Raw genomic sequence first — 25,712 nt, forward strand, 5'->3', positions numbered from 1 at the left:
ATGGACAAAAATACTGAAAAAATTCGAAAGCTTGTGCTCACAGACTGACAACGGGGCACCTGACCCGGCTCCGTGCAATTCTTTTCTTTTTTATTTCCATGCGTGAAAAGGGGAATGGAAGGACACCAATTTGACTACTCTGAAGAAGCCAAGAAAAAAAAAAAAACAAGGGAAGAGCTGTCATCCATTTCTAAAGATGACCACAAAAAAATGTTTTGAAAAGTGAAAGCACCAGTGGGATAAATGTATTAGTTGTAATGGAGAATATTTTGAAGGGTTAATGTTGTTTCATAAACAGTTTGAAAATATATTGCTTTTAAAAAATAATTTGTTTTTTGAGTACCCCTAGTATATTGCATGGTCAAATGTGACATCATTTTTCAAAATGATTCCGCATTGTGTAACTGAAGTGGAATCTGGGAAGCAGCCTAATATTTACTTAAGTGGATGTGAAAAGTCTTCTAAAAACCACATCCGGGTTGGCCAGTGCACTGGCCTTGTCATTAAACTGCAAGGCAGATTCAATCCAGGACCAGCATTTCAAAATGCTCAGCTAAGGGATAGTACCAGCCTCTCTCTCCAAAACGCTGGCAGAATGTGCCCTCTCTTTTCAGTGGTACTATACTCGCTGATGATCAGGCTAGTACAGAACAAATGTTATCGCTGACAATGATGCAAAATCTCCCATCAACAGTCCATGCTCCCCCAGTACAGCACCACTCCAAAGGTGTTAAGGGCAGACTTCTCATTGAGAAGGGAACAGGCACCTAAGTGTGAAGGCCGGGTCTGGAATAAAGTACTTGAAATGCAAGGTGCTGTTATGTCTATACAACAAAAAGAGATGTTCTCAGCAGTACTGTAACAAATTTTTCCAATTCAAAGTCTTGTGTGTACTGGATAATAAATGCTGAATACATATTTATTACTCATATACAGTATCTCCTGCAATTAAAACAATTATATTGTGTTATTAATAGTATCTGAAAATCAAATGTAATTTGAGTTGGGTCAGGGACTAGAGAGGGTGTCTTATATGGACAAACACAAATATTCTCTCTCTCTCTCTCTCTCTCTTTCTCTCTCTCTCTCTCTCTTTCTCTCTCTCTCTCCCCCTCCCTCTCCCTCTCCCGTATTCTTCCATAACACCCAATGCCATTAAGTGAATAAAATCTCCTCGGTATTAAAGTAGATTATCTCAAATAAAAATCACAGTGTTTTGACTGCTGTCAGTGCCAATGACATCAGCATTAAATCTACTGATTGCAGCCAAAATGACTACAAAGATATCATTACATAAAACTGAATCTCGCCAAAAAGAATATCTACAAATCAATTTTAACATCAAATGGGAACTGCAACTCTAATAATTCAGACTTATGTGCAACAACAAATTCATAAATACCATAATAATATTACCTCATCACTTATTTCCCTTAGAATACTTGGTTTTAATTCTTGATGTTTGAAAAGTGTTCCTATAACAACACACGACTCCTCTTCATCTGGTTTCAACTGGAACAGTTTACGTATTGGTACACTGTCTCCTTTAAAAAAATAAATAAATAAAATAAAAAAATAAAAGAAAAATAAAAATCAATATAGTGTTTAAACTAGGGCTCAAAAATCATGTTCAATGAATATACAAGACAACACTCCACCCAGTCAGTCTCTCTCTCTCTCTCTCTCTCTCTCTCTCTCTCTCTCTCTCTCTCTCTCTCTCTCAAAAATCAATATTTCAACAATGGTTAAACCCACTGTAACAGTATATGCAGTGCAACACAGCCCTGGCAGCACCTTGACAGCAACTATCACTAGATTTATTATGATTCCTGTGTATCTATGCACTTAGATAAGGTAATAACATTCACAAAATGTAGAGAAAGAAACAGATGCAAAAGAAAGCTACACTGATAATATTTTCGGTTGAGTGAATTCTCCATGTAATTCATCGTAAGATCACATACTGCGTTGCCTAAGTCTTTAAATGGCTTTTGGGCTTCATCCATACAGCAACATTCCTTAACAAAAAAACCAACTATGTTTCGTCCATTTAAACTGAACTTAAATAACAATCTAAGTAAATTAACATATTTATTATATTATAATGTAAAAAAATCTCTCCTCCTATATTCTTATTTGGACACTCTGTTACAAAATCATATAGGAGCTTAAACACTTTTGTGCCTTGAATTGCTTAATGAGTTTTAATGTTTATTGGCAATGGAATTCCAGAGCTCATCAGATGCTGTAATAGTTTTGTAGTTTCTTGAAAGCCGTACAGCTGAAGAAAATATGATTAATGTCTCCCAACTGCTGCATTCACATGAAGAAGATATGACTATGTTGACGTGGTAGACATGTTGCTGGAATCTCCTGTGATTGCAGCAAAGTTGTGCCATTGTCAACATAAAGTTTCTTTTCTATTTGCAGTTTTTGTACCAAGGATGTGATGGGAGATTAGGCACCACTGTGGCATAGTGTCTCCCTTTCATTTCACATTACTGTTGGAGATTTTCATTCCATCAGGCCCTGATTATAGTCCTTATGGTATGAAGAATTATCATCAGATGGCACTTTGTCGTATTTCATTCAGAAAGTGTACACACCTTCCTTGACCAGAGTATCTACTTTTCCATTTCCCTTTATTCCGCTATGCTCTTTCACCCATCACATTTTTGCCATCTTACTTACACATAAAAGCTGCTGCACTGCTTCTATAATGTGATATACTAGACAATTTTTGGTAGTGCTGACATCGTGTAGCATTTTAACAGAACTGATGCTTAAAGTGAGTCTGATAAAATTATCTTCTTGCACTTCTTTTATGTACCTATAACCCTCGAAACCTGCTATGAGTTCTACAGTGAGTATGGACACAAATTCATGGAGCTTGAATTTGCCTCCTTGAATAGTCTTGCCACTTATGAATGCACTTACAGCCCTGTCTTTTTGTTTAGACCCATATATGTATATCTGTCTTAACAATGGCCATGCTGCTAAGCTGTCAGTTAAAATTTTCTTAATTGATGAACCTTGGCTGAATGGAATGCGGGTCTTGGAATTCAACTTCATTGAGGTATTAGCATAGGGCATGGTGAAGCAGATTCTATTTTGGGAAGTAACAACGTATTCCTGGAAAGATGAAGCATCGAAGTAAAATTCTGCTGAAGGTGTTAGTTTCTTCTTAATCAAATACCTTCCTGCATAACACTTTGTAATGTGGTATATAATCCTTGTTAACAAATTGTCAATTAAGAAGTGAAAACATTTCAAGAGGTGTTTGGCTGGTGTATTTCCCACTTAGTTTTAATGGCATTTCATTTACGTCCACCAGCAAAGCATTAGTTGGAGTCAATCTGAATGCTCCGATACAGACTCTGACAGCTTTATACTGGCACTTATGTGTTTCTCTAGTCTCTTTTGGTTTGCTGAACATTTGCAGATGCACCTTTATTCCATGTAAGTTCTTATCAGTGTGTAATGTGCGTTAATGCAGATTCTCGGGTCTGCTAACCAACAAATGCCAGTCACAGCACGAACAGTATTTAAGGCACCTTCACATTTTTTTAATTGTATGATTATTGTGACCTGATCATGTTACCTTATGATCAATGGAAAACCTATGTACTTGATCCCTCTTTTGACTGTGAATATAAAGGGTCCTAATCTTAAAACTTCTTGTTTCGTTAAGCCTACGTGTCGTACACATGCACAGCTGGTTTATGAGGTGATATGTTGAGGCAACTGTCATTCAGCCATTCACTGAACACTATCACAGCATTATCCATCTGCTTATCCCTCAATAAAACTATTGCTACGAGTATACATAAATAAATCATCTGCACACTGCAGTACTTGTACTCTTGGCTGAAAAACTGAATGCAGACATGACATAAATAGATTTAACAACAATGGTGACAATACCGAGCCTTGTGATAACCCTTTACTTGTTCTCATTGTTTCTTGTAAGTATCAGACGTCTTATCAGACAATAATCAGTGTAGCTTGATAATGAATGACTGCACATGTCACAATTCTTCAACTTATGTATCAATAGGGTCATAAGAACAGTATCATAGGCATTTGTGATATTTGTATACAGTGCTAGCAAATACTCATTGTCGCTGAATGCGAGCTGTTTATCAGTGACAAATGATAACAGCATTTTAGTTGCGCCATTACCCATTCTACAACCTGTTTGTCCAGGGGCAGTGCTCATCAATTCTCAATCCACCATCCTAATTTGTATTTAATCATCAATTCCAATGTCTTATAAACAAAACCTAGAAGAGTGATGGGCCTGTGTAATGAAGAACACTCAGGAGCCTTTGCCGTTTTATATCCTGATATGACCTGAGCAGTCTTCATTCCTGGTATACTGAATTGGTTGATTCGTATTTTATTTCAGATGTTCAACATATGAATTTGTCCATTCTCTAGTATGTGTTGAAGCATTGAATAATAAATGCTATGCAGTCTTGTGGATGTACTGTTGCTCAAGTCAATTCCGATAGGGAAAAATTCCATGAGCTCATTTTTTCTGTTCCACAGCTTCTGGGGTCGAGTTGCATATGGAGTGGAAGGACCCACTGAGACATAAACCTGACTACCATAATCTAGCTGGACAAAACCAGAGCATGGTAAAGATGGAGACAAGCCGCACAGTCTACACCCCTCAATGTGTGGGCCAGGAGGCACAGAGCTTTAAGTTTTTGCAGGTACATAGTCTTCTGGTGCGAACATGGGGCAGTCACATCAGCTTTTTATCAAAACTAAGGCCCAAGAAACTGGATTGTGCTACACTATCTAGGTGCTGGTCACCTAAACAAATCCATGGATCGGGTCCATGGCAAAAATACATAATCCACGTTTTGGAGGGAGAAAACTGGAACCCGTGGGAGTGGGCCCATGCAATGGAAGAGGGCCCATTCAGAGGCCTGTCGTATGGCGTCTTGGAGCCAGCACTCAGCAGATGCTATCACCCAAGAGCTGCACCAGATGCAAAAATCGTTGGTATACAATGCTGAGGTAACCAGAGGCCCAACAGACTGTACAGCTTAACAAAGAACCCCATGAGATGCTGTTCTCCTGAACCTGAGGGGTGCTAAATGAAGTGCCAAATCGAACCCGGAAGAGCCAGTGGGATAAAAATTCACGGATAAAAATCAGAAGGGAGTTGCAAAAAAACCACAGGCATGGAGTGTAACTAAAACGTAATGGCGGCAAATCGTGTCATATGTCTTATCTAGGTCAAAGAAGACCACAACAAGGTGCCGGCGGTGAGTAAAAGCCAATCAGATTGCTGTTTACAATCTGAGTAAATGGTCAGTTGGAGATCATCCTTCCTGAAAGCCACACTGACACGAGAATAATAGGCCATGAGATTCGAGCACCCAACATAATCGGAAGCTAACCATCCTGTCGAGCAGTTTAGGAAGTACATTGGTCAGCCTGATCAGGTGGTAGCTCTCAAGAGACATCGGGTTCTTCCAAGACTTAAGGATGGGGATAACTAAATGTCTCACCATTGTGAGGGGAACGCACTTATGAGGCAAATGCAGTTAAGACCCAAAGTAGATTTTGCCTCTGGGTAACGTCCAAGTGTTGGATCATCTGGTCGTGGATGGAATTTGCACAAGTAAACTACTGTTATGCACAGAGGCTCTCTTCTAGTGTCTGCCACCGGAGATGGTTGACCATCTCCGAAACATTTTCACACTTGCTAAATGAACTTGCGACAAAATGTGCTGTTCTACGTTTGATCGCCTCTATTTCCTCTATGAATCCTACCTAGTATGAATCCCAGACTGACACAATATTCAAGTACGAGGGTGGATCAAATATAAATTGGATTTTATTTTTTATTTAAATTCACTTATCGAAAAACTCATGGCAATTATAATTTATTTTTCCACATAGTCTCCTGCTTTGGAAATGCATTTGTCCCAGCGTATGGGTATCTTTTTTTTATACCCTCATCATAAAAAGAACTGGGTCGTGTCACCAGCCAGTTGTGCACGAAGTCTTCCACATTCTCGTCATCTTCAAATCATCGCCCTCCTAGAGCTTCTTTAAGCAGTCCAAATAAATGGAAATTGCAGGGCGATAAGTCCGGGCTGTAAGGACAATGATCAAGTATAGTCCAGTGCATTTCCTGTAGCTTGGAGACAGTTAAGGCTGCAGTATGGGGTCACGCATTGTCGTGGAGGACAACGATCTGTCGAATCAACTGGTCTCATCTTTTGTGGCGATATGCAACTCTCGCCTTGTTCAACAGTTCAGAGTAGTAAACAGCATTGATTGTGTGTCGCTCATGCAAAAAATCAATCAGAAAAATGCCTTGCTGATCGAAAAAAACGGTTGAAAGAACCTTGCCGGCTGACAGTTGAATCTTGGCTTTCTCTGATGCTGCCTCCCCTTTCCTCCGTCACTCCTTACTGGCTTGTTTGGATTCTGGAGTGTAGTGGTGAACCCACGTTTCATCGCAGGTGATGATCTGCCTAAAAAATGCATCCCCTTCTTCTGCAAACTTTGATGTAAGCCTCTGACAGACTTAAACATGTCTCAACTTCAGATTTTCGGTCGAAAGTTTAGGGACCCATCTGGAACACACTTCACAGAAGTGTAGGTCATTTGTGATGATTGCTTGACAGCTCCTATAACTGATTCCAGCTTTTTGTGCAATTTCTGATACTATCACCCATAGATCGTTGTCAATAATGTCTTTAACCGCATGAATGTTCTTGTCTGTAATGCTGGTCCTAGGATGGTGATCGTGTTGCTGATTTTCCACATGTTCTTGTCCTTCCTTGAACATTTTACGCCAGGCAAACACATGCGTCTTTGATATTGTTTTATCATCGAACTGCGCAGTCAATCTTTGGCAAATTTCCTTCACAATCAAGAAATGTGATAGTTACGCCTTGCACAATGGAGGGGTGCACCTGTTGCTCAGACATCGTGAACGTTACTGGCGAAACGGCGAGAAATATCTAACAGCACGCTCTCCTCACTTCTAATGGTCCCGCCTAAGCATAGCAGACACATGTGGACAGTCCTACCTCCTTCCTAAGGACTCTTCCAATGAATCTCAGTCCAGGATCTGCTTTAGCTGCAATTAGTTTTACATGGTTGTTCCACTTTAAATTGCTCCGTAGACACACTCCCAGATTTTTATGGATCTGCGATCGTGTAATTACAAAATAAAATCAAATGGCACTTCTTGTAAAACTTCCTTTATTATAACAAAAGTCTTGATATCATTTTAATTTTGTACACTTCTTGAGTGGTGATTAGTACATTGTGGGATGTGCACTTGCAAATTCATCAACATAATTCCAGAGTCAATTACAAAAAAAATTGTAAATTCTGTATTTCACTTATTATGTTAAATGATGCTCCTTGCGAGACACTGAATGAGAAACCTATTTGTCTTGCTCACAACACTATACGAGCAAAGTGATAATTATTCCAAATTATTCCTTGTAGCAATAATGAGCAAATTACCTTTTCTCCAGTGTCCCAGGATTTCTCAAAATGTCAAAGACAAAAAGATGCATAGCTACTATCCAACAAAAAAGCCATAGAGAGAGATAAATAATTTATCAAAATCAGGGATATGTGACCCACCAAGAAGAAAGGAAGAAAGACTAGCATTTAACATCCCACTGACATCAAGCTCATTACAGGTGGGGCACTAGCTCAGACTGTTCCCAGGATGGAGAAGGAACAATCCCAAAATCTACCCACAACAGTTTAGGGAAATCACAGAAAACCTAAACCTGGGTGACTGGATGGGCACTTGAACTTTGGTTCTCATGTATGCAAGTCCAGTGTACTAACCACCGGGCTGCCTCAGTCGGTGTGACCCACCAACTATTCCTACATTTCCAAATGAAATAGGTCATATCCACACCAAGAAACTGATATTTGTTTCAGAAAAACCACAGGCATGTCCTGTAAGCACATTGCAAGACACTTCCAAATTTATCAAAATTCAAAAAGAGCAGATTCGACAATATTTAATAGTTCATTTACAGTTGATTCCTAAACATTCAGAAAAATATAAATACTTGAGGACAACGGCACTCATGCATTTCAGCAGGGGAGCATACTTGCATCCTTTAATGGATAAAAAAAAAAAAAAAAAATCACAAACCCTATTAAAACAAGATACATTATTTATTCATTTCAACTGGGGGTACTACTGTCTGTTGGAATACTTGTCTCACCTGATAATATAGGGAAATCACTTGCTGCTAATACAATGTATTCTAGCTCTTGCGAGGAGAAAAAGCTGAACCATAAGGTCCTCCTGACAACTCTTTTTGATTGAAGAATGTCCATCAACACCCACATCTCCTATAGTAGACTACTCATGAACTTTTTAAGGATGCAAAAAAGAGAGCTGAGAACTAGGAGTTCCTCTTGGAGAAAGGCCAACAAAATACGCCGTAGACACAATGGAGGTCCCGAACTAAAGGGTAAATGTCCTTCACCATATTACTACAATGGATAAAAAGTGAACACAGTAGACAGGACGTGCGTCATACACTGAAACGGCTGATAACCCAGGCGGCAAACATATATTAGAACGTAAATGGGTAAAGAAAGGGCATTCAGTCAGGAAACTGCGAACCATCAAAGGTTGACGACAATGAACATAAAGTGGTGGGGAACCACCACTTACAAATGGTGATGGCTAAAACAACAGTGGTATGCAACCTAGCTGAAACGATCTCCTTGCAACGACAGGGCCGAGAGGAGGTAGACGAAGGTGCAGGGAGAGGCTTTATTCCCCGGAGCTTGTTCCCATGAAGGGAAGACTAATGGTGACGACAAAATGATACCACCTGCTGAAGGACGGCAACACTGAGAACATCAGTAGGAATGGAAGAACAAATGGGCCGAGGTAGGAGAACTGGTCTTGTCAGCAGCCTGTTTCCCGTCAGAATGACGTGTCCTGGAACCCACATAAACATCAGAGAGGCTCCCTCAAGAGTGATCAAGTGGAAGGTTTATTCGACCCGTTGCACTAAGGGATGGAATTTGTACAGCACACAGAGGCACCGAAGGACACAGAGAGAATCAAAGCAGATGACACAACTGCAAATCCTGTGTCGTTGGACATACTGCATAGCCTGAAACAGGCTCCGCTATAAATACTAAGCAGTGTTCCAGAAACCCATACCAAAACTAATTGGTGCCAACAATGAAGACACCCAACACCATGGTGAGTCCAAGAGCCATCAGTGTACACAAAGGTACTATTGCTAAATTTCATGCAAAGATGGAGAAACTTACAGAAATAGATCGAATGTGGGGTAGTTTCTCTAGAAAGTGAATGAAGTCCAAGGTGAACATGGGCTACTGCACGAAACCAAGGTGGTGACAGGCTCACACCCATCAGGAAAATGGCAGGTAGCTCGAAGTTAAGTTGCTGGAGCAATAGGCAAAAGCAGGCGAAAGCAAACTCCAGGTGATAGCAGAGAAGAGGGATGCGCTCCATACTGGTGATCAAAAGTCACTGAAGGAGGCGGCATACAATGGGTGGGCGGGCATGGTAGACAAATAGCACGCATATCTGCTGAAGAGAACATCACGTTGGTATGACAGTGGTAGTTTGACAGCTTCTGCATAGAGACTCTCAAGCAGGCTTATGCAAAAGGCACTAGTGGCAAAATGGAACCATGATGGTGGATTGTATTTACACAGTGTAAGATCAACAGATGTGCTGATGCATAAATGAAGCATCCATAGTCTAGTTTCAATATGGACAAGGGATTGGTACATATGGTTGAGGGTGGTCTGATCCATTCCCCAGGAACTACCGCATAGGACACGTAGGACAGTGAGGGACTGAGTGCAGTGGCCAGCCAGGTAAGGCTCGTGGGAGGACGGACCAAAAAAGTTTTCTATCAAAGCGCCCAAGAATTTCGTAGTTTTAGCAAACGGAGGAGCAACAGGCCCTAGATGTAAAGACAGTGGAAGAAGTTCTTTGCACCGCTAGAAGTCAAACTGTTTTGTCAATGGGAAAGCAAAAGCCACTGTCGATACTCCATGAGTAAAGATGATCAAGACATCACTGAAGGTACCGGTCAAGGTAAAAAGTCTGTGGAAAACTGCAATACATCACAAAATCGTCAACAAAAATGGAGCCGGAGATGCCCGGCAGGAGGCAGGCCATAACAGGGTTAATGGCTATAGCAAAGAGGCTATAGCACGACGGACCCCTGAGGCACCTCATTTTCCTGAATAAAGATGTCCAACACAGCAGAACCTACACCTACCCTGAAAACTCTGTCTTTTAAAAATTCCTGAAGGAAACAGGGCAAGAGGCCTCCGAAGCCCCACATGTAGAGAGTACAGAGGATACCAGCCTTCCAGCGGATGTCATAGGCTTTCTCCAAATCAAAAAACATGCCCAGTCTGGTACTTCCGCAGAAATACATTCACATAACATGGGTTGAAAAAGTGCCAAGATGGCCTGCAAAATGGTGCACTTGAAATCCACATCGTGCTGTGGTTAGTAAATTCTGAGACCCTAGCCACCATACCAACCAGGCATTAATCATACGTTCTGTCACCTTGCAAACACAGCTGGTGAGAGAAATGTGGCGTATCTAGGGAAGGTGTTTGTCATTACCGAGCTTAGGCATGGGTATGACAGTGGCTTTACATCAGCATCTGGGAAAGTGTCATCTGCCCAGATGTGATTGTACATATGAAGCAGAAAGTGCCTGCCTGCAATAGAAAGGTGCTGCAACATCTGAATGTGAATATCATCCAGCCCTGGAGCGGGAGATAGAGATGATCTAGCTCCCTCATAGTAAAACCAGCATTGCAGCATTCAAGATTCTGAGAGGAGAAGGGTACCACCAGAGCCTCCTCCACTCGTTTCCAATTAAAGGAGGCTGAGTGAGAGTAGATGGAGTTCAAAACCCCGTAGAATATCAGCCTAATGTGTTGGAGATGGCAATGAAGTCCACAATGACATCATCTGCTATGGTCATGCTGGAAACTGGGGAATGGACGTTGGTCCTAGACAGCCGTCGGAAATTGGCCCACATGGCAGCAGATGGAGTGGAACTCTTAAAAGAACTAGTAAATGAAATCCAGCCAGCTTTTTTGCTATCCCGAAGGATGGAATGACACTGTGAACGCAACTGTTTATAACGAATACAATTCACCATTGTAGGACTTTGGTTAAAAACATGGAGAGCACGCCTTCGCGCATCAATTGTGTCGTGACACGCCTCAGTCCACCAAGGGACTGGGACATGGCACAGTAAAGTGAAGTGTGAGGTATGGAACGTTCTGTGGCAGTAAAAATAATGTTTGTAAGGTACTCTACCTTGTCATCACAACTGGGAAAATATTATTTGTCAAAGGACGCCAGGGTTGAGTAAAGCTTCCAGTTGGCCTTACAAAGCTGCCAAATGGGTTTACACGTAGGTGGGATAGGAGGCAGCAATTGCATAGCACACAGGAAATGGTCAGAGATAACGTACCACCGAAGATGATGTGCAAGCTGGGCAGTGCAGAATGAGAGGTCTAAATGGGGATAAGTGTGCATGGAGTCGCCAGTGTTAAGGCAGATGAGGTTCAGTTGATTGAGAAGGTCAGCCAAGAGAGCACATCGACATGCTCTGGAAGAGCCCCAAAGGGGATGGTGTGCATTGAAGTCATCAGGCAGCAAAATGGGGTGAGGGAGTTGACCAATAAGCTGGAGGAAGACTGCCCTGGTGACACCGAATCACAATGCACAGAGAAAAGGTGAAGCAAGCAACAAAAATGTGGACTACAAAAGCTTGCAACCAGGTGTTCAGTGAGATGATTCAACTATGAACATCATCCCTGATGAGCAGCTTGACTGCTCCACGAGATGAAATGCCATCCTTGGGGGAAAGTCAAAGCAGACCAGAAAGAAATGCGAGAAATCAAAGTGGTCGCGAAGACACGATTTTGTTTTCTTGAGGCAGAACACAAGGGGATGCTGTGATTCCAACAGCAGCCATAGTTCTTCCTTGTTGGATCAAATTCTGCGAACTTTCCATTGGAGGAGAGTCACGATGGGGAAAGGGGAGGCGGGAAAAAATGAAAGGTTGTCAGCTCGAAGACTTCCTTCGAAGACTTATAGCTACAGGCCACAGAGGCTGGAGGACTCAGTTCCACGAAATCTACAGACATGTCGGCAGTCTCTCTGGGTCGGGCTGTGGATTTCAGCGCAGAAAAATGGTTGGCAGTGCGCACCGGTGAAATGGAGATCAGCCAATCAAGAGTATCACAGAGTGACACCGTGGAAGAGGATCTCCAAGTTGGTGAAGGAGAAGACTGTTTGTCTTTGATTTCTTTGAGCCTTTGCAGGTGGCAAATAAAGATTGTGATGTCTGTTGGCAGAGGGACATAAAAAGTCTTCACAAGAGTATTCCTTCTGTCCCTTCCAACCTGACGATCATGTAGCAGGTGATGTCACCACTGAAGGTGAAGATTTGATGGCTTGTTGCGCAACTGGAGGAGAAGGGGATGAGGATGCTATCATGACACTGGGTGATTTGACAACTGCAGTGCTAAATTTGAGGTCTCAAGTCTGCATGGCCAAGTCCTTTGTGGAGCGAGACATAGCAAGAACGGTACTCTAACTGCCAGATGGTACAACACAGGGCTTTCGATTACCCAACAACTTGCAAGTGACATGGTAAGGCACTTCTTTTTCCTTCATTCGGATCTCCTGGACAGCTTGCTCATCAAGATATGCAGGACTTTCTCAGAAAGAGGCTGCATGGTTGCCACATCAATTGATGCAGCAGGGATGAGGTTGGTTGGTTGGTTGTTTCGGGGAAGGAGACCAGACAGCGAGGTCATCGGTCTCATCGGATTAGGGAAGGACGGGGAAGGAAGTCGGCCGTGCCCTTTGAAAGGAACCATCCCGGCATTTGCCTGGAGCAATTTGGGGAAATCACGGAAAACCTAAATCAGGAAGGCCGGACGCGGGATTGAACCGTCGTCCTCCCGAATGCGAGTCCGGTGTCTAACCACTGCGCCACCTCGCTCGGTGCAGGGATGAGGTGGGCAATCACCCTTGTGATCACCCCTACCACAAGTAACACGTTTGGCGTGTTTCGACAGGACATTCAAGTGTGGTTGTTGACAGGGCATCAGGCGAGGACCGCACAGTCAACTGTGTGCTTTGCTCTTTAGTGGAAGCACTACTCTATTAAACTTGAGGAAAAGAGTGTGTGAAGGTAGTAAAGTTAATCAACCTTTTTCATTATCCAATGGACTAAAGTGACGCCCTGATCAGAGAAATAAGCTGGATTTCTCCCACAGTCAAACCATCAAGGAGCCTAGTGTTAACAACACTATGCGAAGAATTCAGTATTCGATGGGCCTCGACATGAACTGGATAGCCACGGAGGAAAAAAGCTGCAAGCAGTTGTTGGGCTTGAAAATTATAATTGGTCTCCAAAAGCAAATCAACATTGCAGGTACTGGAGCAGGATTTTACAGGACCTGCAACTGCACTGACACCTTCCTGAATAATAAATGGATTAACTGTAGCAAAGGACTGACCATCTTCACTATGTGATACCACATGGAACTGAGGTGCAGCTGGGAGATTCTTGGAATTTTTAGCCTCATTCTGTTTATATTTAGTAGACATAGTCTGAGATGGTGATTGGCTCATTGTGAGAAAATCTCCCATGATTGACAGCATCTCCAATGGCACACTCCTTCCAACTGGGGTCCCCGCACCCCTTTCAGAGGGGACTCGCCTGCCTTAGGTGATTGTTCACACCACAGGTCACATCTCCTGAACTTCTGACAGAGGGACCAATCGGCAATTTAGGAAGGTCACAGCTCCGCCAATCACCCCTCCCTGGGCCTGGCCTGTACCAGAGGGTATGTGCAAACCCCACCTGTAGACCCAGGGCTGGAAATTACACACTACCCAGTAACCTGTTATGTGTCAGACATGTGAGCTGGCCTTCAAGAACACAGAGGGAGGAAGAAGAAGCAAAATGGAACCTTAAACACCGAAGCTGGCGAAGGATAAGAGATGGAGAATGAAGAAAGAAAGAAAAAACAGTGGAAGCCCTTCTCTGATGTCAGGCTCAGAACATGTTCCCAAAAATCCCCCGACATGTTCCCCAAGGGAGGCAAAAAAGGATAGCAGGTAGATAGACATGCAGCATGGAAAGGGAAAAGGTGCTGCAAAGGCTGGGACCCTATAGTAGCTAAGCACAAACTCACTGAAGAATGGTGAGCCCACTGGGGGAGAGGGAGTCACTTCATGACAAAGTTAATGTGGAAACTCATTTTTCATATCTCTCTGAGTTATTCCGCATCATCTAACCTAGAGGTGCCACCCTGCCCATCTTAAATTTTATTGAAATATGCAGAGTGTGTGTCCGCCTGCTTAGCCGAGTGGTAACATGCTTGCCTCCCAGGCAGCGGGCCCAGGTTTGATTCACGGCCAGGTTGGAGATTTTCTCCGCTCATGGACTGGGCGTTGTGTTGTCCTCATCATCATTCCATCCTCATCACCAGCATGCAAATCGCCCAATGTGGCGTCGACTGAAATAAGACTTGCACTTTGTGGGCGAACTACCCCAAACTGAGCCTCCCAGCCAACAATGACATACGATCATTTCATTTTTTTGTAGAAAATGTACTCAGGTGACCTGAATGCACACCAGCCAAGTTTTAGCTCTATCTACATACACAAGAGCCATATTCTTCATAACTGGCAATGTGAAAATATACTCAGATTTGGCAAGTCATTTTTTCTGACCTAATAAAGGATGTTAACATAGCTCTTCATCATGAAACAAATTTTTGAGCACAAAACTTTACATGACCAGAAAGCAATGGCCACAGTACAATCTCTCTTCAACCTTGGGCGAAATTTTGCCCACATTTTAACAAGGGATAACTAGTAAGTAAAAGGCACCTGAACCACAAGCATTTGCCAATGCATCATCTGCTTACCACTCGGGAAATTACTTAATTAGGAACTTTCCTACAAATATAGTCTTTAAGTTATCGGCCTTTAAATATAGCAAAAGTTGGTGCCAAATTTTGCCTATATTTCATGCATTATATCTTAAAATTAATGTCATTCATTTTACAATCATTTATGTCAATGGAAAGATTTTATTTTAGTCTGCCACAAACATCTGTTTGTATTCTGTTGTCATTTCAGTTAAAAGTGCATGACTTTATTTGTTTTATCAGTAGGCATACCTTTACACGCTGTTTGTTAATTCAGTGTCCATTAAAATTCCTGTCTCCTGTTTCCTCTAGAATATGTTTTTCAAACAATGGAGCCTGTTAAGTTCAATGTTGGAATGAAACAACAAGTTCAGTATTTCGAGGTGTGTTACTGCTTCCATAGTAGTGACTTAAAACTTGTCACAGATATACGAGGGCAGTTCAATAAGTAATGCAACACATTTTTTTTCTCGGCCAATTTTGGTTGAAAAAACCGGAAATTTCTTGTGGAATATTTTCAAACATTCCCGCTTCGTCTCGTATAGTTTCATTGACTTCCGACAAGTGGCAGCGCTGTACGGGGCTGTTAAAATGGCGTCTGTAACGGATGTGCATTGCAAACAATGGGCAGTGATCGAGTTTCTTTTGGCGGAAAACCAGGGCATCTCAAGATATTCATAGGCGCTTGCAGAACGTCTATGGTGATCTGGCAGTGGACAAAAGCATGGTGAGTCATTGGGCAAAGCATGTGTCATCATCGCCGCAAGGTCAAGCAAGACTGTCGGATCTCCCGCGTGCGGGCAGCCCGTGCACAGCTGTGACTCCTGCAATGGCGGAGCGTGCGAACACACTCGTTTGAGATGATCGACGGATCACCATCAAACAACTCAGTGCTCAACTTGACATCTCTGTTGGTAGTGCTGTCACAATTGTTCACCAGTTGGGATATTCAAAGGTTTGTTCCCGCTGGGTCCCTCGTTGTCTAACCGAACACCATAAAGAGCAAAGGAGAACCATCTGTGCGGAATTGCTTGCTCGTCATGTGGCTGAGGGTGACAATTTCTTGTCAAAGATTGTTACAGGCGATGAAACATGGGTTCATCACTTCAAACCTGAAAGAAAACGGCAATCAATGGAGTGGCGCCACACCCACTCCCCTACCAAGAAAAAGTTTAAAGCCATACCCTCAGCCGGTAAAGTCATGGTTACAGTCTTCTGGGACGCTGAAGGGGTTATTCTGTTAGATGTCCTTCCCCATGGTCAAACGATCAACTCTGAAGTGTATTGTGCTACTCTTCAGAAATTGAAGAAACGACTTCAGCGTGTTCGTAGGCACAAAAATCTGAAGGAACTTCTCCTTCTTCATGACAACGCAAGACCTCACACAAGTCTTTGCACCCGAGAGGAGCTCACAAAACTTCAGTGGACTGTTCTTCCTCATGCACCCTACAGCCCCGATCTCGCAACGTCGGATTTCCATATGTTTGGCCCAATGAAGGACGCAATCCGTGGGGGGCACTACGCGGATGATGATGAAGTTATTGATGCAGTACGACGTTGGCTCTGACATCGACCAGTGGAATGGTACCGTGCAGGCATACAGGCCCTCATTTCAAGGTGGTGTAAGGCCGTAGCATTGAATGGAGATTACGTTGAAAAATAGTGTTGTGTAGCTAAAATATTGGTGAATAACCTGGGGTATTTCAATGCTGAATAAAACAACCCCTGTTTCAGAAAAAAAATGTGTTGCATTACTTATTGAACTGCCCTCGTAGAAACAATGATATGGTGGTGAAAGATGATCAGTTAAATCAAGTGAGTGATTCCATGTCAAGTGGCCTAATTTTAGACATGGTCCTCATTCATTCAGCCATCTTAGATTTTGTTCAAATTTAGTGTGCAGATTTGCTTAATGAACGAAGAAAGACCTGTAAATTTCTGGCACTCAAATTTCAATATTTTGTGAGCAAGGACCTCTTAAGTGAGGGGTGTACAAATGTCCTGGTAACATTTCAAATATTTCAACCACATACAAAGTGCTGTAATTCAGTGGATAATAGTAGTAAAGCTGGTTTGTGGGGATCTCTCTTCTGAAAGTAAATAAACAATTTATTGCAGCAAAATAGCCATTATAGTTATACATTAGATTACAATCATTTGAGAGTGAATTACAAGGATGTATTGAGGGTCTGCATAATTCTTAGTAGTAGATTACATTCAGTGCAGGTATTATAACAGATTATCATTTAAACCATTTATTGCATAGTCTCTAATTGATCTGGTCCTCTTGTTGCATATTTCTATATGGTATCTCTCACAAGACTGTCCACATAGTGAACACTTGCAAAGGTTTGACGGTTCGTGGTATGTTGTATTTGCACAAATTTCATGGTGGAATCCGTGTACTGCGAGTCTTGTAAGTATGTGTCTCTTCTTAAAATTTGTTACTTTTTAAGTGTGGTCGATCGTGGCCCTGGATCCATAGAATTCCGTTAGTACTTCCTCTTTTCTTGAGTAGTGATCTTAGTAAGTTCTCCGATGCTGATGTGATGGGAAGTAAGAACCTTGTCCTTAGATCCTCTATGAGGAAAGATTCTCGGGCGAGAAGGTAGACTAATCTTGATCTTGTAGTTTTTGCTACCCCTAATGCTCTTTTGATATAGGTTGCTTTTACTCTTTCCAATGTTTCTAAGTTCTTTTCATTTAGGTGTATTCATATGATTTCTATCCCATAAACCAGTATCGGTATTATTTTTTATTTGAAGAGTGCCATAGCTGTGTCTAGATTTAGTGTTCTGATGGAACTTATTTCGTTTATCACTCTGATGGCTTGTGTCGCTTTCTCTGTTGTGTGTTTAGTGAAGCACTTTGCGGACGGCTGGGGTATTATCCCTAGATATTTGTAATCTTTTGTGATAGATATTTGCTTTCCTTGTAGTGCAATTCTTGTAGTTTTTGGGACTTGCCCGCCTTGTCTGAATACCATCATTTCCGCCTTGTCGGTGTTGATTACGTGCTTGTGTTTTGTGCACCATTTTTCCACATCTTCTATAGTCTCCTGTAGTTTCTTTACGTTTTTTGAGCCTATCACAATGTCATCCACGTAGGCATATGCTTCGACATCTTCGTCTTGAGCGATTTCCATAATGTCCTTTGCTGCCAGAATGAACAGAAGCGGGCTTAGTGGGTCTCCTTAGAGTACTCCATTTGTTTGCCTTATTGGTTCAGACAGGTCGAGGTTGTCCAAGATCCTTATCTCGTTCCATTCATTTATGGAGTTTATGATCCTCGTCCAGACGCTGTCTCTTCCCAGGGTTTCGTCGAGCATCCTTTTTACTAATGATCGATCGAGGAGGTCGAAGGCCTTTGTGAAGTCTATGAATACAGCATAATATTTTTGCTTCTTATCGATGGTTTCCCATATGTTTTTTAAAAGCAGCTCCACTGCTGTAATAATGGATCTTTCTTCCCTGAACCCGAATTGAGATTCTGGGAGGTGGTCTTCCAAAGTGTGTCTTATTCTTCCTGTGATTAGTTTTGTGAATACCTTAAAAGGGTTGTTTTCCAAGGCTATTCCTCTGTATTTGTTTGTGTCCTTTGGGTCGCCCTTCCCTTTGTACATTACCCTTACTATTGATTTCCTCCACTGGTCTGGGATTTTTGCTGTTTCAATGCATTTGTTATAAGGTTTTGTCCATGTTGGTGCTAGCAGATGGGCTGTGTCTTTAAGGTATTCATTGTAAAGCATGTCCGGTCCCACTGCTTTCTTCCTTTTTGTTGATTCAATAATGTTTCGGACCTCATTTGGAGTGAGTGAGGACCAGGCTGGCATCTCTTGCGGTGTGAGCTCTTGACTTGCTACCTGTGCTCCTTCTCTACCATCTTTGTTGAGAATGTCTTTGAAATGTCTCGTCCATTCTTCAATGCTTATATAGTATGACTGTGCCTGCTTTCAGGAATGGATCTCTCCTGGCTTCTTCGGCTAGTCTTCTTCCCTGTGTGCCATTCTCTTCTCCCTTGTTAGTGTTTTGTAGTATCTTCTTTTCTCAGCGTATGTTTGTAGTAGTGAGTGATTATCTGTGTCCGTTTTTTGTCGGTGTAAAGCTTGGAGTACTTCTTTTCTTTGCTGATAACACTCTTGATCGAACCATGGTTTAGCTCTTCTCACTTTCCTTTACTTCTGAAAGTAACCAGTGAATCTTGAACATGAATGAGCACTTGCACTAGCATACTGGGGCTATACTGCGTGACATACCAGCCACATACTGTGGGCAGCCGCCTCCCCAGGAGGGCGCAAGTAAAAAGCTCACAGCAACATAACTCACCAAACTGCTTACAAGCCTAGCTTCACACAGCTCCGGCTGTTTACATCTTCGCGTTACACAGTCCCCAAGGCATCCAACAAGTGCCAACCTCGCTGATAGACCATATGCCTATTGCAATAGAGTGCAGTAGTCAGTGCACCATTTCCTTATGCCGAGTCACATGACACTCAGTGCCATGCTGCTATCTCTCTGCTCTAGTATATTTAAGCTGCCACTGGACCATGCTGTGGCAAGTACCATTCCGGGCTTTGTGCCAGCTGCACCACCAGCCCAAAAATCGAGTCATTGCCCTCACTGTGAGCACCTGCCACTGAGGCTACGGAAGACCATTGTCCACTGCTTCCAGGTGTGTAATCCCACAAGCAGCTGCTGTCGTCGAGCCATTGCTTTTGACAACTGCCAACACCCAATGTCCCAGGCACCCACTGACACTCGACGTCCCATCATCCTTGGCACCTTTGCTCTGCCGCCTACTAAAATTTATTGACTTCATCATGTATGTGCATGCTAGGCAACATCTATGAGAGATATTTCTGTTTGCACTTTAGTAATATGGACATTCAGCTGCAGCCAATGTATTTGAGGTCTGTTCCAATATGAACAATAAACAGTTGTTGAGGCAGCTGCACATTTAATTGCTCCTTAGCACCCTTAGGCCACAGACACAAAACAAACATAATTTCTACCTTGGGTTTTTTTTTTTTTTTTTTTTTTTTTTTTTAATAGTTTAACAATATTCTTATATTTCAAAGAACTCAACTTACTTTTGTGTTGAGGTATGAACTGAAGAAAGTATTTTCCAACAACTGACTATTGTTCTAAAAGTCTCTCTCCAGCTGGTTCAATAGTAAGCCATCTAGAGGAAGCATGTTTCATAAAACCATGACCCTAAAGTTTCATATTTTCTTGTATTTTTCCAAAATCTTCCCCACGAGACGTTTGGTCAGCAAAAAAATTACAGAGAAACAAGAACATGCCCAAAGCATTTGCATGTTACATATGCCATCACAATCAACTGTTCTCTTCCTAAGAGGATCAGATACTCACTTATCAAATGATACACGTTTTTGCTAACATTGTATCCATCACAAGCTATCATCAATAGCTTCCAACAAGAATCTGGACACTTTCACAGGCTTTATTTAACTCCAAGAAAATATCAATAGCAGTGGCTTTATCAATCACAAAGGAATGTCAATGTCTTGTCATAACCATTTGTTTAGTAACAGACCCGTATTTAGCTATAGTTTAAAGCTCTTTGTTTGAAACTGCATTGACAGTTTCATCAAAGCAAGAAGAGAAATGTGCTCCTCCAATATCATCCACCAACTGCTTTTTAAAGTAAGGAGCTAAATCATCACAGACTAAATACCTTGCCTTTGTCTTAGAAAGGATGAACTCAGAAGAAACACTTCCGAGAAACATTGGCTCGTATGTTTCTTTGATATCTTCACAAGGTGGATCAAAAGCTAATTTCCTCTAATGATTTTCAAACACCAGATTAACTATGCCCTTGAAGCAGTTTGTCTAGCAGAATGAAGATGAACTGATGGTATAACTCCAAGAGATGAAATTTCACCATCACTGCTACATAAAGGACGAGCTTAAGACAAATATAGTTGTGAAGAAATAAGTTTCACTTTACGTCGTTCTCTTTGCTTCCCAGCAGAACCATGCTGCTCTATAGCAGAAATGCAAAGCTGTCTTATATTTCGCAGATTAAACTACTGCTGCTGATGTCAATGTTTTTACATTGTTTAATACATTAATGTACAGTTGTCTTACATTTACAGATGAAGCTTTGACTATTGAGGTTTTGTACAAATTTATTTAGAAGAATACTGAGGATAGGCCATATCAAAAAATACTTGTGTTTGAAAAGGTTCGACACTTCTTGATACACCAAAGCGCTCCGCTCCATACAGTATCGACCTTGTTCGAACAATTAAGTGACATTTGAATCACGGAGCTGGTCAACAGACGCATGAGAAACTATGAACTAGCCACAACAATAATCTAATATTCTGCTTAAAAATTGACAATATGTGAAACATAGGAGGAAATAACATTACATTTTATCAACTTACAAACTACTGTTTATTTCAACAGGTTTGCAATAAAAGTTCTCATAATTATATAGGGAACTTATACATATATGTACGCTGCTTTTTAAGTAAAGATAACACATTCAAAGGTGAAAATTTTGTCCTTCAAAGCAATTACCTGATTCTGAACTTAAGTCAATATATTGTTTGGTTATGAAAAAAAAAATTACAAAGTGGGCTGCAAATGATAAATTTGCTCGGTGTACATGTATTAGAATATCACAGAAAATTGTTACCAGCTCTTTATCATCTTTAGAACGAGATGATGACATTCAGATGAAACATTAAATGAACTGTAATTGCTATGACAAGGATAAATTACACTGAAAAGACCCCTGTGGAGATTGTACAGACAGACATCACTACATTGTGGGATGAGGGAAAGTTCGAGAACTGGACTGAATAGTGATTGCGAACTTTTATTTATGTATCAGCTGCTGCTGTCACATATGATCTGCACCCTAGAAGAGATGGCAGTCCATGTTTTCCTGTTGCCCAAGCATATCATTAGCTACGTAAAGTTGGAGGGGGAACAGTGACTACGTTTGGCTGAGAACTACAATGAGTGTGGGGAGGGGAGCACTGAGCAGGCAGAAACTTCATCGTGCAGCCAACCATGAGAATGTATGCTGCTTACTTTGGCTTTTTATAAACATCAACCATGTTTAAATTACAGTTTGCCTCAACCCATTTGCACTCTGAAGTGAAATGACATTAATATTAGACAAATATTCAGCAACAGCATACATTTCTGTAGAGACGCTAGAAGTCTAGATGGGGCCAAAAGCGTTCTTATGTGTTTCTTGCAGTAATGTTGTCGATGCTCACTGTGAGGTATGACAGAAACAATTGGGGTCTGTCAGCTGCTGGTTCTACATAGCCAATGGGAGAGTGGCAGGCAGACAATATGTTTGGAACACAAGACACTGTAACATTCTCACGTCAGTACAAAAGCAAAATCTGCTGTGTGTTCACAAAAAGACAGCTGTGTTCTCAGGTCCCACAACCTCAAAAATCGCAACATGTTCGGTAGAAGCAGCAAAACATTTGTGACTACAAAGATATACGTTTCACAGTTCTCCTTTTTGGATGATGATGATGATGATTAAAAAAAGTGATACCACAGATGATAGGCTAAGTAAACAAAAAGGCAGTGAGTGAAGACAAAAATTAATGTAAATAATTTATTTTTATTTTATTTCTCCCCCTAATTATCATAATGTAGACAATCAATAAATGGCATAATTTTAGAATAAGTTTTTAGACTCAACCCTTACATCAATAAAAGTTTGTAATTTTGATTCATCTGGATATGTTAAAAAATAAATTTTTCTCAAGGAGCCACTTAAAAAAAAGGGGTGGGTCATCAAATACTCGGGTAAATATGGTAATTTTTAGCGACTTGAAAAAGCACACAACATCAACAAAAAACTTTATTTAGTGCGTTAGAGGAATTCTGATTCAACAGAAAAATGAGGGAAACCCTTAAACAAAGGCTGACACACAACATGTTCTTGCACAAAATAGTTGGAAAAATTGGTCTCAAAATATATTAAAAGATGGAACATGTGGAACACAGATACCAAGGAGAGAAATGCTTGGAAAGATCAAAAGGACAGATAAATCCAAATACTTACGAGAATGGATCAACCCAATGGACTGGATGAAGTGGCAGTCAAACGAAGAGCCAGAAAATTACATCTTGCTCACAAACTAACACAGAACAGGCACAAATTATGAGTGATATCCCACAAGGCCAAAGTCAGGAGCTGTAATCCAGTAATAAAACCACAAGGACTCTTTGCTTCAGTGTCTTATTTTAAATATGAAAGAGGACAGTTACAACTACTTGAAAGGACGAAAAGGAGGATTCTCGGGAAAATACTGGGATCCTAGAAGACTACTGATAGAACTTGGAAGTAGAGGAAAAACAAGGAGCTCTACAAGCACACCAAAAATGTCAGACACAATGCAGAAACATCCACTGAAAGTTTACGGTCAGTTAGCAAGACTGCACGAACACTGCACAAACAAAAGGATCTTTAATTGCATTATATCATTAACTGCCCGCAGTTGGCCGAATTTGGAAGACAGAACAAGAAAACTGACTTTTACTTATTTTACAGTCCATTTTCACCCTTGTTATCTTTTTGGGTCTTGTCGCTGTTTTTTCTTTATGTGTCTGCTGAGAAAATTTGATGAGTGATTCTGCATTAAGCAAAACACTGTTTTTCTTTACCCAAACACGTTTCAGCACTTTTTGTACTATCTTCACTGGGATTTTTTATTGCTCAGTCTTACATGATGCTGACAACTTATTTTTATGCTGGTGACATTACTAACACTGCACATTTACAGCCTGTCTACTACAAACAAACTGATTTCCATTTTTTTCTTTTTTTGTTCAATCGAGATTGAAAACTGTGTCATTTAGAATGTTACTTGCAATTTTTGATTCTCTAACCTTTTTTCCAGTGTGTTAAAACAATTGCTTTCTTAGTTATTTGAAGTTTTGATAGTTTGACACACATTTTTATTTATTTTGTGACAAAATAAATGTAAAATGTGTGGTAGTTGTAAAGCTATCGGCACAAAAATAATTTGTTAGCATCATGTAACACTGAACAATTAAAAAGACCCAGATCGCATAAAAAGCAGAAGGTCTCTCCAACTACTCATAGCTACCAAACAAAAGCTTGTGCCCTCACTTAATTTGAAAATGGTTTAGTAGCTAAAATTCAATAAGAAGTCTGCTACAAAACCAAGTCAATAACTGTGTCCATGAGCAGAAAAAATTCTTCAGAAAGAGAAATCCGCAGATGCTAATTTCACCCGAACCACACGAAGCTGATGAAATGAATATTTCTGAAGATCCAGCCTAAATACAAGCTTGTCAGCTATTGGAATATTACCATTGAAATTTCAACAAATTAGGTCAATAGGTAAAAAAGATATGCAAAATGAAAAATGTATTAAGTTGAAGATGTATTAATTAAGCAAATTGCAAAAGCTGCTGGACTTGATTCCACTGAACTGTGACAACCTAGACCAAACAAAGAAAATATTCATTGTTTAGACCACAAGCAGAGGATGAAGAAAATGTGACATTGAAGGGCTTAGTAAATGGGTCATTCCATGTCTAGGGGCCAATATTAAAAAGTGTCCCTACTCAACCATCTCCAAATCTAATTAAATTTGGTGTGAAGCATCTACATGGTCTTTGAGGGTTATATACCAAATTTCAGTTCAGTATCTTCAGTAGTTGAATATTTAGGGGCTTTTAAAGAGAGGCTACCCACTTTCGCATCAAGTACAAAGGTGCAAATGTGCTAAGTTTGGTAGGTTTTTTTTCAGTTCTAGCAAACATTTGGTCATGTGCTTTAATACACACAGACAACTTTTTATGCTGAATCACACCATGACAAAAATTTGAGATTTAGCCACTCCTAAACATAGGCACAAGCCTCTAAAGTGGTCAAAAAATTTGTTGTGTTATGTTTAGAGCCAAAGTTTGACCAACCATACTTTTCATACGGACCAATCACACCAAAACTTCAGAGGATTATTCCCACCTATGATGTGTATATACAGGATGTTACAAAAAGGTACAGCCAAACTTTTAGGAAACATTTCTCACACACAACATTGCTTCTGGACCCTCTCTTGACCCTTCTTGCCAGCCTTCCTTAGTGAGTATCGGCCATCAGTAACGGCACATGTAATAGGATTAGCACCACTGCATGGTATAAGGTGAGGCACCTAAACACTTCTAAACTTCTGCACGCAAAATAAATTGTTCAGGATTTGTTGGCTTCGAGCATGCTCACCCCTCCGATAGCAACTGGTCTTCACCTACCCAACTTGTTCCAAACAAGGACGGCTCCTTACTCATCTGCAGGGACTACAGGTCTCTCAATCCTCATACAATTATCAATAACTACCCCACTCCTCATAGCCAGGATTTCACGCATTTACTACATGGTTCTAAGTTTTTCTCTGTCTTAGATTGTCCGAAGGCATACCATCAAATTCCTATGCATCCTCTGTACATTCCGAAAATGGCCATCATCACATCTTTCGGCCTATTCGATTACTGTTACATGCCTTTGTTGTCGTCTTCAGTCCTGAGACTGGTTTGATGCAGCTCTCCATGCTACTCTATCCTGTGCAAGCTTCTTCATCTCCCAGTACCTACTGCAACCTACATCCTTCTGAATCTGCTTAGTGTATTCATCTCTTGGTCTCCCTCTACGATTTTTACCCTCCACGCTGCCCTCCAATGCTAAAT

The 25,712-nt window shown here is 41.1% G+C and overlaps 1 protein-coding gene across 1 annotated transcript in view; it reads right to left on the minus strand.

Annotated features, from left to right (window-relative positions):
• The window catches only part of LOC124789695 (DNA polymerase delta subunit 2), a 104,657-nt gene that overhangs the window by 69,311 nt on the left and 9,634 nt on the right, over positions 1–25,712 (minus strand). The window contains exon 2 of the mRNA XM_047257138.1: positions 1,417–1,544. Coding sequence (XP_047113094.1) covers positions 1,417–1,544 — 128 coding nt within the window. The remainder of the gene's footprint in view (positions 1–1,416; positions 1,545–25,712) is intronic.

This window comes from Schistocerca piceifrons, chromosome 3 (assembly GCF_021461385.2).
Source record: "Schistocerca piceifrons isolate TAMUIC-IGC-003096 chromosome 3, iqSchPice1.1, whole genome shotgun sequence".
NCBI classification, from domain to species: domain Eukaryota; kingdom Metazoa; phylum Arthropoda; class Insecta; order Orthoptera; family Acrididae; genus Schistocerca; species Schistocerca piceifrons.